General features: G+C 39.4%; 1 protein-coding gene across 1 annotated transcript in view; it reads left to right on the top strand.

The window, feature by feature from the left end:
• Positions 1 to 588: 588 nt before the first annotated feature.
• ptprn2 (protein tyrosine phosphatase receptor type N2) overlaps positions 589 to 12,594 on the top strand; it is a 148,138-nt gene continuing 136,132 nt past the window's right edge. Inside the window, exon 1 of the mRNA XM_008396736.3 lies at positions 589 to 854. Within this exon, the coding sequence (XP_008394958.1) occupies positions 770 to 854 (85 nt within the window). The 5' untranslated portion in view covers positions 589 to 769. The remainder of the gene's footprint in view (positions 855 to 12,594) is intronic.

Here is a 12,594-nt window from a genome sequence, read left to right as displayed (position 1 = left end):
AGCATCTAAACATACTAGATTACCACAGGTATTAGGTCATCTCTCCAAATCAGTAAATTTAGATCCAGTCATGAAATATTCTCTCCACTAAATATTTCACAGTCAACTGCTGTTGATTCGTGGGGTCATGTGTGTGTGTTTGGTCTTAATATAACATTATTCGAGGCAAGCTGACCTTTTCTCTTCCAACATCAGTGTCTGACCTCAGAAATGCACTTCTGAAATTATGGTCAAAACTCCCTCCGAAACCTTTTGTGACGACACAATAATGTGTGTGAAGGCGGGCGAGTGAATTTTTTTTTTTTTACTTGTATCACAAATCAATGTGTTTTGAGTACTTTGCAACAGAATCAAAAGCGTTTGCCTTCACGCCGTTTCGGTGTTTCATTTATACTTCCTCCTGCCGTCAGTCTGCTCTCCTCTCGCCATGTGTGCTGCTTGACGTCAGGACCCTAGGAGGGGCTCCTCCGTCAAGCTGGTCGCTGTTCGTGGTGCTGAAACAACGCCTGGCTTCGGTTGTGCTGCCTGAGCGAATCGTTCCGCCTCTCTCTCTCTCTCTCTCTCTCTCTCTCTCTCTCTCTCTCTCTCTCTCTCTCTCTCTCTCTCTCTCTCTCTCTCTCTCTCTCTCTGCTGTTCCTTCTCCCATCACTTTTAAATCTCCTGTCCTGTGCAGCACGTCCTCCTCCCCACCCCGAGGCCGAGGCTGAAAACAATGCAGTTTTAGCGCGAAGGTGTGCGGGAATGGATTAGTGCTGAAGGCAGGAGCGGTATGGATTCTCCGCGGGGTCCCGTCCTCGTCGCTGCGCTGGTCGTCTGCCTCTGCTCCTCACCTGCCGTCTCTGACAGGAGATTCGGTAAGATTCGTTTTATTTATTTATTTTATTTTTTTATCTTATTCCACGGTCGTTCCCCAATTGCACTTTTACCAGAGCGGGCTCGTCTCTGCTTTGTTCCGTCGTCACACTGTGGCGCTAAATCTCCAGATGCATAAACAAAAACAACAACAACAACAACAAAAACATTTAGCCTCTTCGCAAAACTTCAGGGGAAATCTCAGCGTGCAAAAGCAAATATCTCGCAGAGTTTGCACATTGATGGAGGAGGCTGGATGAAGTCCGAACATCCATCATTAGGAAAAGTTACGTAATCTCGCAGGCCTAATGGACCAGATGTCTCCTGTGGGACTTCTCTACTTTCTACCCCATGTGTTTTCTGTCTGAACTGCACATCTGTAGCCCTCATTGTATATTTAATAGTATGATTCATTTACATGCGATAAGATGGGCTAAACGTGATGGGAAATGTGTGCAATAGAGCGAAGTTTGGTGTGATGGACGTTTTTTTTTTGGTGACGAGACAGTGACAGTCATACAAGTGCTTCACGGCTGATTTATTTCAGCATGTACAGATTGACTGAACAGTACAGAAACAACCTAAAAGAAAGGTCACAGAGTGATGCATTTCAAGACCAAGCGGTTTCTAAAAGTAGAAATTGTCAGTTTAGGCCACTGAAGTCACTTGATGAGATCCTCGTGGGTAATTGGAAAATTTGGTGGAAGGAAAAAGTTGGTGAAAATAGATATAACTGCTGTGTCGAGTGATAGAAACTTCTGGCAGAAATTCACTGGTCCAAATCTATCAAGTGAGGTAAATGGGCTGTATGCTTTCAGAACAAGGTGAAGTTTGCTATTAAAGGTGGATCTTCTTCATGCCACATTAATGCTGCTATTTATATAAAGGAGCAATGGCAACACATTGTGTGCATACTTGGTCCTTATCCCATCTATATCGGTCTTAAACATTGGGTTTAATCAGCTGTACATCGTAATCGTTACACTTGACAAATAAATGTTTCATTTTTTGAATTGAAATACTGAAATAAATTACCTTTTAGATGTTGTTCTGATTTGTTTAGATGCACTTGTGGCAACTGCTGGTAAATCCTGAAGATGTGCTAAAATTAATGTCACGAATAATCTAAGAGATATGCAAAAGATAATTAAAAAATAATACAAATAGTCAAAAAACTGGTAAACATTCACTATCATCTGTAAAACAAAATTAGTAAGTACAATAAAAATAGTTGTTTAAAAACTATCTGAAGCTCAATTGAAAATGTGATGAAACTATGGTTACAGTTAGATTGAAAATCATGTTAAATGAGTGAAAAGTCTTACATTTGTTTTTTATTTTAAAACATGGATGGTCTCTGCTGGCCTCAGGTTTTCACAGGGAGGCTTTTCCAGAGGCCAGAGCTGAAATTCATGCCCTCACACTTAAGGAATAATCAGGGAAGATCTTCTTATAAGCTCCGGGGATCTGTGTAGCATACATGATAAGTGCAAAGTTGATCTTAGAACATTTTAAAATTCTAAAAGATAGAGAAAACATTTGCAAAAACTTTTACGTAATTTTTATGCAAGATTTTCTTTCTGGTCCTCACAAACATTTTTGCTGGTGATTTTTCAGAATGAGAGCAGTGGGAAAACAAAAAAGCAGAGCTTCATTAAATGCTACACCGCAGGAAGCACACACAAGATCCATGAGCAGTCTGGAAAAGTTAGGAGTTTGATTTTAGGGGTCTTCAGGACAGAAAATTAAAATTGGACCAAGGAAAATATTCATATGTTCTTTTTACCTTCTTTCTGTAAGTAATGTATACTTTGTGCTATTTGTGTCTTTCTTCCTTTCCTTCTTTCTACCCCATGTCCTTCCTCCCTCGCTCCCTCTCTCATATCCTTCCATCTTTCCTATCTTACTTCTGGGCTTGTTTTCAGCTCTTTTTTTCTTGCCTTCTTCAATCTTGCCATCTTTGTGTCCAAACTTCATTCAATTTCTTAAGTCCTTCTCTTCTGTGAATTTATCTCCTTCTCTGTGTCCCTCTTTCCTTCCTTTCTTCCATTCCTTTCATCTTGCCTCTTTTATTTGTGCCATTTAGCTTCATTCCTTCCTGTCCCTCAGTTCATCCTGACACTCCTTCTTTTGTTGTTCGTTTAGTATATTCTTCCTTCTCTCCTTTCTTCCTAAAAAAATAAGGTTGAATATTCTGTGTAATTATTATCTTATGTGTTTTTCCCGGAAGGCCTCAGACAGACATAAGTAAACAGCTTGACTAGATATATATTAGATATATATTTTATATATACATGTATGTATTTTGCAGCGTATAGTAGAAAATCTGTTGTGATAACTGAATTTCCCCAGTTTTTCCCACTTCTTATCACACCTACTGCTTCATTCTGTGCTGCCAGAACACATGACAGTACAAACTGGATCATGAACAGGAGGCAAATATAGGTTTCCGGTCGGCATTCGAGATCTGCGATGATTCATACGGACACCGAACAAACTGCATCATAGCCGGTATATTTAGAGCAGGGGAGTGTCATTTCCCCCTTTTATTTAAATCAGCATTCGAGTCGCTTCTTCTGTCTTCCGTCTAATCTTACTGTTAAAATACTGTTTTTATGGGGGGTTTTTTTGTTTTGTTTTTTTTTTTCCGTGATGTTTGCGAGGTTATGGGTAAGGATATTTGGTAATGATCTCATGCTTATTCCCCACGGGAGTTATTTAAAAAGAATTTTCACACAGCAGTTCTGAAACACTAAGCTCTTGATTGCGAGTGTCGCGGAAAGCTGGAGATACAATTTTTATTTATTTTTTTCATTAAATAAGGCCCCCTGCGATTTACGGCATGTAGAGCTCTGATTCAAAGTAAGCTGGTGTGATTAGTATGGGGTGGTATAAATAGTTCTACGGATACATATTTATGCAGTTTGTGTGGGAGAGAGACAGAAAGGGTGTGTGGTGCGTGGGAGTCCAGAATGTCTGAGGGAAAATGAAAGCAAACGTTAGGAGTTTTAGTCTGCAGCTGAATGTTTCAGTAGTGCAAATAGTCAAATACCTTTATATATCTAATTTATAAACAGAGTCTGCCTGCGTTTTGAGTTAATCTCGACATGAACCCAGCTGTTCTGTGGACGCTTCAGATGAAGACCAAGAAAGCAGACAGATCGGGGAGAGACTTGAAAAGAGTAAAACCTATAATCTGACAATGGAAAGAGGGATGGAACCTGAAATCTATCAAGTCATGGTCGTTCACTGGGCAAAGGGAAAATTAATCAGCCAAGAGATTAATGCTAACTCCACAGTATAAGAGAGTTACTTACTTAAGAACTAATGTCCTGCAACTTTCAGCTGGTCATTCAGTTCTGCATAGACCTGGTAATGAGAGGTTAATTTAATTCAGGTGTGTTGGAGCAGGAATGCATCTAAAGGCTGCAGCATGGTAGTCCGGCCCCTCCCCTGCTCTCTCTGGATGACCCGCAGAGACATTCAGATACTGTTGGAAAATCTGTGATCAGTTGTCTTTTCAGCATACAGGCTTTTATCTGAAGACCCGTACATCTGGAGGGCGCAGGGATTTGTTCTTATACTTGAGGTGACTAAAATGATCATCTTTTTTTTTTTCTTTTTTTTTATGGCCAGAAAATGTCTTAAACTCAAGTACAGAACTTTAGGAAAGTCCCGATAGCTCCTTCCCACTACAGGCGCTATTGGGGAAAAAAGTAATGGGAAGACGAGTCGGGAATACAGAAACATACGGAGGAAGGTGCTCAGGTTAGATGAAAACAGCACTGAAATTTTTAAACCTGTATTCAATATGCTATGTGTGGCTGAAAACTAACACTTAATAATGTTAAATGCTAATTGCACTTACTCTGGTTACTGAATGAAACAATTTGCAAATTCCACAGTTTTTCTGATTTGATACCAGAACACGGTCAACTATGATGGGGTTGAAGTTCCAACCTCTGAGGAAATGGAGCTCAGCTGAACCACGTCGTCCCCATGAAACATGGTGGTGGCAACATCATGCTGTGGGGATACTTTTCTTAAGCAGATGCAGGGAAGCTTGCGATCAGAGTTCACTTTCTAGCAATAAATAATGAGCAATAAATGTCTAAATGTGACCAAACTGGTAGAGAAATTCTCCCTAAAACTTGTGACTCGCTCAATAAAGTATTGATGAGGGCCAAACCTAACTGCTCTGAGTACATTTTATATTTTTATCTGCAAAAGTAAAACAAAACAAACAAAAACAACACAATGTGTTGTCTTCATTGCATGTCACATTTCCACATTTATTTTGTGTTATTCTGTCACATAAAATCCAGATAAAACAAGTTTGTTCAACGGGGGGTCAATACTTTTGCAAGGGTCAATTTTACTTGCCAGTTGATAAATTTGCCATTTGCTGCATCTATAAACCGTTAACATGTATAATATCCACATCGGAGTGCGGTGGTTTGAAATACCTGAGACAAAGCTCTGTCTGTTCAAATGACGTCAGAGCTGCTTCTTTTCGACGTTCGCTCAATGAAACGAGACCATAAAAGGGTTAAAGTGTTAACTTCCTGCCCAGATGACTCACCAGCCATTCTCCAGTCTGACGCCTGTAAGTGCCATTCAAAACCACGCTTGTGAATTAATCTGAAACCAAGGTATTGTCTAATTACAGCTCATAGGAAACATCATTATTTAAACCATATCATGCTGTTGCAAAAGAAAAAGGAAAAATGCTGATGCGACCTACGTTTGAGGGGTGACGGAAACTTATTCTGAGAAAGTTATTAAAAAGCCTCCTTTGAATAATGACTGTGTTGTCACCTGAGCAGTGTTTACCCAATGGAAAATGCGCAGAAATTGATTTTGGTGCGCAGCAACACTCCACTGCTTTGCCTTTCAGATTTGCCATCAGGAATGTCGTTAAGATTCCGTGCGGCATCTCCATTCTGTTTGCAAGGGGCATGGCAGTGCTCGGAATCCCAATAACAGCTCCGGAAAATCCCAACAGATTTCTTTAAAAAAAAAAAGAAAAAAAAAGACAGTCGTTCTCCAGCTGCGAGGTCACGCTTTGAATCATTAGGTCGTGGAACATGAAAGCACAGATCCATTAAGACGTGTCATGGATTTGGCAAAATGAAACATGTCAGTGTGAGTCTTATGGAAGCAGCCCATCGTACACAAATGGAGAACAGAGCATTTACTGCCAAGACTGAGGCTTTTACTGCTGCATATTGATTACGATCATAACTACAGGCTTTAAGGATTTCATCAAAACCCTGTTTACAGAAACGGCTCTCTTATGCTCTCCATTTAAGATGCAGTGCAAGTGTTATCTCCAGTGCTCACATAAAGATATAGTATTCTAAGCTTCTGCTGCTGGAGCTTTTCATTGCATGTGGCTATCAGCAACCATCTTCAAATGCACAGAGACAAGTTAGAGTTGATTCATAGGCTATCTGTTTTGTCACAGGCCTGTTTCAGGTGATAGATCTCAGAACCGAGTGGTGGCATCAAATTCTTATAAAGGTGTTAAATCATCACAGGGGCATGAAATATGCTGTGACGTAAAGGTTGATACTTCATCACAGAGACATGGGCAAGTGGGCCTCACATTACTGGATTTGCACCATTTTGTTCCGTGCAAACTAAAAGCAGGAGAATTTGCACCGAAAACAGGTGTAACTTTAACTGTAGTGTTGGTGAGGGAGAACAAACAAAATGGAGATGTGCAGCAGGATCTACGGAGCCAGATACGCCAAACTTAATTATAGTCTCAATGTTTATTGGCGTCCCTGTTGGGATGTGCAAAATCTTTGATTTAATCAGATGATACTACGATTATACTTCAGGTGGGTTTGGAACAGAATAAAGGATCGATATTTGGAACAGCACTCATGGCCACTTTTAAAATCTAGAGCTGCAGCTCTCATGCTGGCGGTGTTTTGGCGTTTTCCTGTTACATTTGTTCTGATTTGCTCTTTTTGTAAACTTTTGTTTATGTTTTTTTCAGTTGAAGTGTTGCATGTTTGGACAATTGTTTCTTCTGGTTTTATATGTGCATTTCTTACCTCCTTAGTTTCGTACTGTTGCTGCGATGCATAACTACGTCAACAATGTATTGCTTTTACCACTGGGAGCAGCTAATTAGCATTTCAAAAGATCAAATAATACCTGAACTACAACTCCAAAACCCAGAAGACTTGAAATGGAGGCTTCATGGATGCAGAGCAAATCCACTGAGCAGAAACAGAAAAGAGGAAGTTCTAACAATTTCCTTCATTCGTTATGATAGACAAGAATCATATCCCCAACTCCAACATCTCTGCTCAACTTTTTAACTGTACAGCCACATAGAGATTTAAAGAGGAGCAGCAAAAGCAAATAAGGTGGATTAGCAGTGCTTCCCAACCACTGATGATGTCATCACAGGACATATTGCTGTGAAATATCAGCTCTGTCGAAGTTGAGCTGTTTGCATGTCATGACAGCCATAAGACTGTCACACAGATCCTTTCTGCCCAAAGCATCACCATCCACAACTCCATGAAGATACTTGGATGATATGAGTGGTGCCATAACTCAAATTTTGTCACATTAAAACCACAAACGGAATTCAATATGATTGGAGAGGAAGGAAAATGCTACACAATTTAAAATCTCCTGCTATATATATATATATATATATATATATATATATATATATATATATATATATATATATATATATATATATATATATATATAGCAGAACCCTCAAGCTCCCAGGCCTCTGGTAGAGGACCCGAGCTCAGAGGATGTAACAGACCACCCGCGGAGGGTGAGAAGGGAATTTATATATATATATATATATATATATATAAAATAAAAAGTAAGCTCCAGAATGTGTAGTATCATTATGTAAGTTATTGAAAATTATCCACATTACTCTTTGCAAAATACCTCAGTGTCAATCTGATTGGTTGGAGATAATCTTTAAACAACAACATTCAACTTTTGTGACAAGTTTTGAATTAGATTTTGGTCTAGTCTTTGAGTCATTCTAACACACGTAAATGCATTGATCCAATCTTATAATAATAATAATTAATAATAATAATCTTTATTGCCATTATAAAAAACATGTATTAAAATTCAAGGGTTTTAACTAAATTTGGTGCCTTAGATATAATGCCAGCTGGCATTTAATGCCCTGATGGCTACTGGGTATAAACTGTTCTTCAGTCTATTTGCTCTCACTTTGGTACTCCTATCTGCTGTGTCCAAGGTGTGAGGAGTCTTCAAAAATGTTCCTGGCTTTCTTAAGTCAGCGGGACCTCTGGAGCTCTACGAGAGAAGCAGAGAGCAGTCGATGGAGTGCAGGGCACAGATTTTATGATTCTCTGGAGAGTCTTCCTGTGTGCTGCAGTGCAGCTGGAGAACCACACACAGAGGCAATAGCAGATGATGCTTTCAACAGAGCATCAATTGAAGGACACCAACAGTTTTTGAGAGAGGCTCTTCCTGAAATGGAGTCCCTGCTGTTTTTACATCCCAGGCCAGGTTATGCAGGTTATTCTTGAGTGTTGCCAAGAAATGGAAGATTGGCAGTCTCTCCACCCTGTACACATAGATTTATAGTGGTTGAATGTTTACGTTACTTCTAAAATCCATTATGAGCTCATGTGTTCACAAAATGACAAACTGCAGTTTTGGACTTCCTACCACTTGTTTCAACATTGACAACTGTTCCTCTTGTGTAAAGACCAGTTTTGTGGTGTTTATGACTAATGTCCCATCTTAGCTGTAGCTTGCTGCAGTTCCTCCAGTTACCATTTTCCTCTCGGTGGATTCTCTACTTCAGCGTTTCCCAGCCCTTGTCCTCAAGGCTCACTGCCCTGCATGTTTTAGATGTTTCCCTGCTTGATCCCTTCCTGAACTGGCCGATTCAGTTCTCTGTTTGCTCATGTTTTTTGCCAGATTATGATATTGCAATGTTTAGACTTGATGATTGTAATCATAGTTAATAACCTGGTTAAACAAAACAACTTTTTCAGGTTCCTATGGTTTTCTGACCAAGGTCTTCAGACTGTACCATGTATGTACCATGATCTTTTTTTATTATTACTTTAGTTAATAAATAACTGAATGTAGTCATTTTTCTCATGTAGTTTTTGAATCTTGTTTTGTAAGACACTTTGTGATTTCATGTTTCAAAGGTGCTATGTAGGTTTTACTTACTCCTTTTACTCACGTTTCCAGGTACTGAAGCCTCATTTTTCACAGCTCTGATGGAAGTGAAAACACGGATCCAAAGAGAGGAGCTAATAGTACTGCAAAACTAACACAACCCCTCTCTCATGCTCTCAATAGAGGTTGTGGGGCAATTTTTTTTTGCCTGCCTTGGGATTTCTGAGTCATCCTGTCAGATCTGTTAGAGGGTCAAAGTGAAGCACAGTGTGCTCAGTTGAGACTTTATTGACACTTTGAAAGCGAAACCTCTCTGGAATTCTCTAACAGCGTCTGCTCAATAATAACCTTTTGGTCAAAGCTTTATTTTACAGAACATCCGGTCTTTGTGTGCAGGATGGTTAAATGAGCATCCCGTGTGTTATTTGCAAAACCCATTTGCCAAAATAAATGAGCTCCACAGCTGCTGCAGTCAGTGTGAGAGCCATTGATCAACATTAGGATTTTCTGGTATCATCTGCTGTTGGGCATTATATATGCCTAGTCTTAACAGTAAACAGTGTACAACATAAAATAAAAAATAATAAAAAAGAACATTTACTTAGATAAAAACATTTACTTTTAGGCAAATTGTCTTTTTGGATAGTATCAATCATACACTTGGTGATTAATTCAGCTAAGTTATTAAAAACAAAAGAAGAGACGTAAATAATTAATTGCTAAAATAAGTTCAATTCTGGACTCCAACCTTGTGTTCTGGAGAACAAAAGCTCTAATTTCCCAATTAAATTAGGTGAAATTCTAACATATTGACCCACTAATGTTATGTACACACTGACTCAGTGACTGTAATAGATCGTGATCATGTTGTTCCACAGAAATATAAAGTTGTGTAATTAGAATTCATTTGGTTAGAAAGTACTCCATTATCTGAGCTCGGGGAACCATAGAAATATTGAAGAAATATGATGAGAATGAACCCTACATGTGATTGCATCTTCTGGAAATACTAAATCTGAATAAAAAAATAAAATAAAAAGAAGCCTAAATAAGATTTAAGCTTGAACTACTGTAGGATGACTCAGAGAAACACAAATAGTACCCCAATCGGCTATTCTAATGTATTTTGTTTTTGTTGGATTAAGTTTCACATTTAAAAGTGTAAGTACTGATTTTCTGATCAAGAAAATATCAGGCAGTAGGCTCAGCTGTATATTTATGTTTTGGGAATCGGTGACAGCTGATATGATAATAGCACATTGAGAGGAAAGTGGTTTTCTCATGTCTCTTTGTCAAACATTAGAAGCTCTTAAGGGAGACAGAGATGGCTCAAGCCATGTCAAGTAGACATGTTAAGAAAGTATCTATTTTTTTTAGACTCATCTCTGCTTTGGTTTTAAGGTATAATTTGCCGATAATCTGAGTCAAGGAGGAAAAATATAACCTGAGAAGGAGAATGGTAAAAAAGAGCTGTTCAAATGTAAGTTGATAAACTACAGCAATTAATCCATTGATAAGCAAGAAGAATATTGATTTTCTTGTTGCCTTCAATCTCTCTGCAGGAGACATTGAGTCCTCACTTTCATGCAGCTATAACCATGATGTGCACTTACGCACTGCTGCAGACCAAACACATCTTTATGCAGTATTAATACCCTTCGGCATATTGACGTGTTACGACTACAAACTTCAGTGTATTTATACTGGGATTTTAGCTGGCAGGCAAATACAAAGTAGTCGACTTTGCAGACTGTTATATAAATATCCATAGTTTTTAAAATGATGTACGAATTTAGAATCTAAAATGTGACTTACGTGTGTATTAACCCACCAGTACTTTGACAACTCTAAATAAAGTCTGGTACAAAGTCTGCTGCAACCTTACTTGAATTCACCTGCATAGATTCATTTCAGTAATATACTCAGTGAAGGCCTCAGAGGTTTATTAGTGAACAAACAGCATCATTCAGACCAAGAAACACAGCAGACAGGAGAAGGAATATTGGAATAAAAACACCTTCCTGTCAGTGGATCAGTTCCCCACATAGCAGTGCCTCCAACACCCCACCAGCGGCTGGTGGCTACTTCAGCTGAGATCTATGAATTTCTAAGTTGGTAATTTGACAGTTGACTATTTTAGTGTTCGACAAGGAGTTTTTACCGCTCAGAGAGAATCCCAGTGAGCGACCGTGATGCACGGACTCAATCTTCTCCTGAGCTGCACTTTTCGGCGACACGGACCACGTAGTATTCTCATGTCTAGCTTTTGTTAAGACCACGTAGAAGTTCTCTTGCACATTTTTGCATCCATTTTTAGTTTGAGATTGAATGCTGTTAGCGAATGAATCAGCCTGAAAGTCATTTGTGTGTTTGATCGAAGTAGAGGACAGTGACGCTTTTGTGAAGATTCAGAAAGATCTTCATGCTTGGCGAAAAAGTAATCAATGTCGTTTCAGCTGTGATTAAAGCAGTACTCCACCTGTTTTGTCTCCTGGAGATGTTGATAATTACTCTGCACAATTTATCAGTGCAGAGAAGAGGTACTTTCCTCTTAGCGACTCATTTATTTTCCTGTTCTTTGTTTCTTGTTTTATATTAGTCGTGTTCCTCCTACATTCTGCTAAGACCCATTCCAATTCGCAACACTTTGCAAAAGTATTACTACCCCTAAAACTTTTTCACATGTCATGTTGTAACTGCATTGAATTGTACTTCACCTTTAAGCAGAACAGCAACCGCAAGCATACATCCGGAGCTATAGTGAAATGGTAAAGATCAAAGCTCATGTGCTAGAATGGCCCAGAGAAAACTGGGTCTGAAGAGTGGAAGGATTTCTGTTTTCATCAGGTGCTTTTCTGCTAGATTTGTCATTGACATGCATTTAATTTGTTCCATTGACCAAGTGCTTTGTCCTGCTTCGAGTTGGGACATGAGGATGGAAATAATAGCAGCACAAGTTGCGATGCTATTTCAGAAACTCTAAAGCAACATGTAATAATAATCTACATTAATACAGCTGAAATGGGAAATGAAGCTTCTTTTGCAAAGAAAGATGTTTTATCCCTTGGTGGCATTTGGTATTATGAAGTTGCCGGCTCCATGCCGAACCAGAACCTTGGCATTTTTCATTTCGCCTGCATTTGCATGTCAGTTGGTTTCACGTGCAGAAAATTGGATCCCAGGATCACTGCAACGCCAGGATGACCTGCAGTTTATTTTGGGTTCAAGTGGCAGTAAACCTTTCCCCTCATCTGGAGAACTTGATATTTCCCCCCTGGCCAGGTTGATTCACTCGGAGCTCCTCGGAGCGTGACAAGGAGGATGCTTAAGTGTTTGACTTGCTCCGGTTCTGCACTTCAACACTCAATCACGTCTCAGATGAGGGGAAGAAAATCAAATGTCTGAATCACTCAGAGCGGGTCGGGGAAAAGGTCAAGCTAGCCTATTTCTGGGTCCTCAGTTGCCACGGTGATGCCATCTTTAATTCATGGCGGTCGTCGGGAGCTGTCGCCTCAAGCTGGCAACTGAGTGACTGAGAGTGACCTGCTTGAGTGGGAATTCGGACAGAATTGTTTTTTT

The sequence above is a fragment of the Poecilia reticulata genome, chromosome 20 (genome assembly GCF_904066995.2).
Source record: "Poecilia reticulata chromosome 20, P_reticulata-male-v2, whole genome shotgun sequence".
NCBI lineage: Eukaryota > Metazoa > Chordata > Actinopteri > Cyprinodontiformes > Poeciliidae > Poecilia > Poecilia reticulata.
The sequence above is the reverse complement of the archived record's forward strand: the minus strand, read 5'-3'. Positions and strand labels throughout refer to the sequence as shown.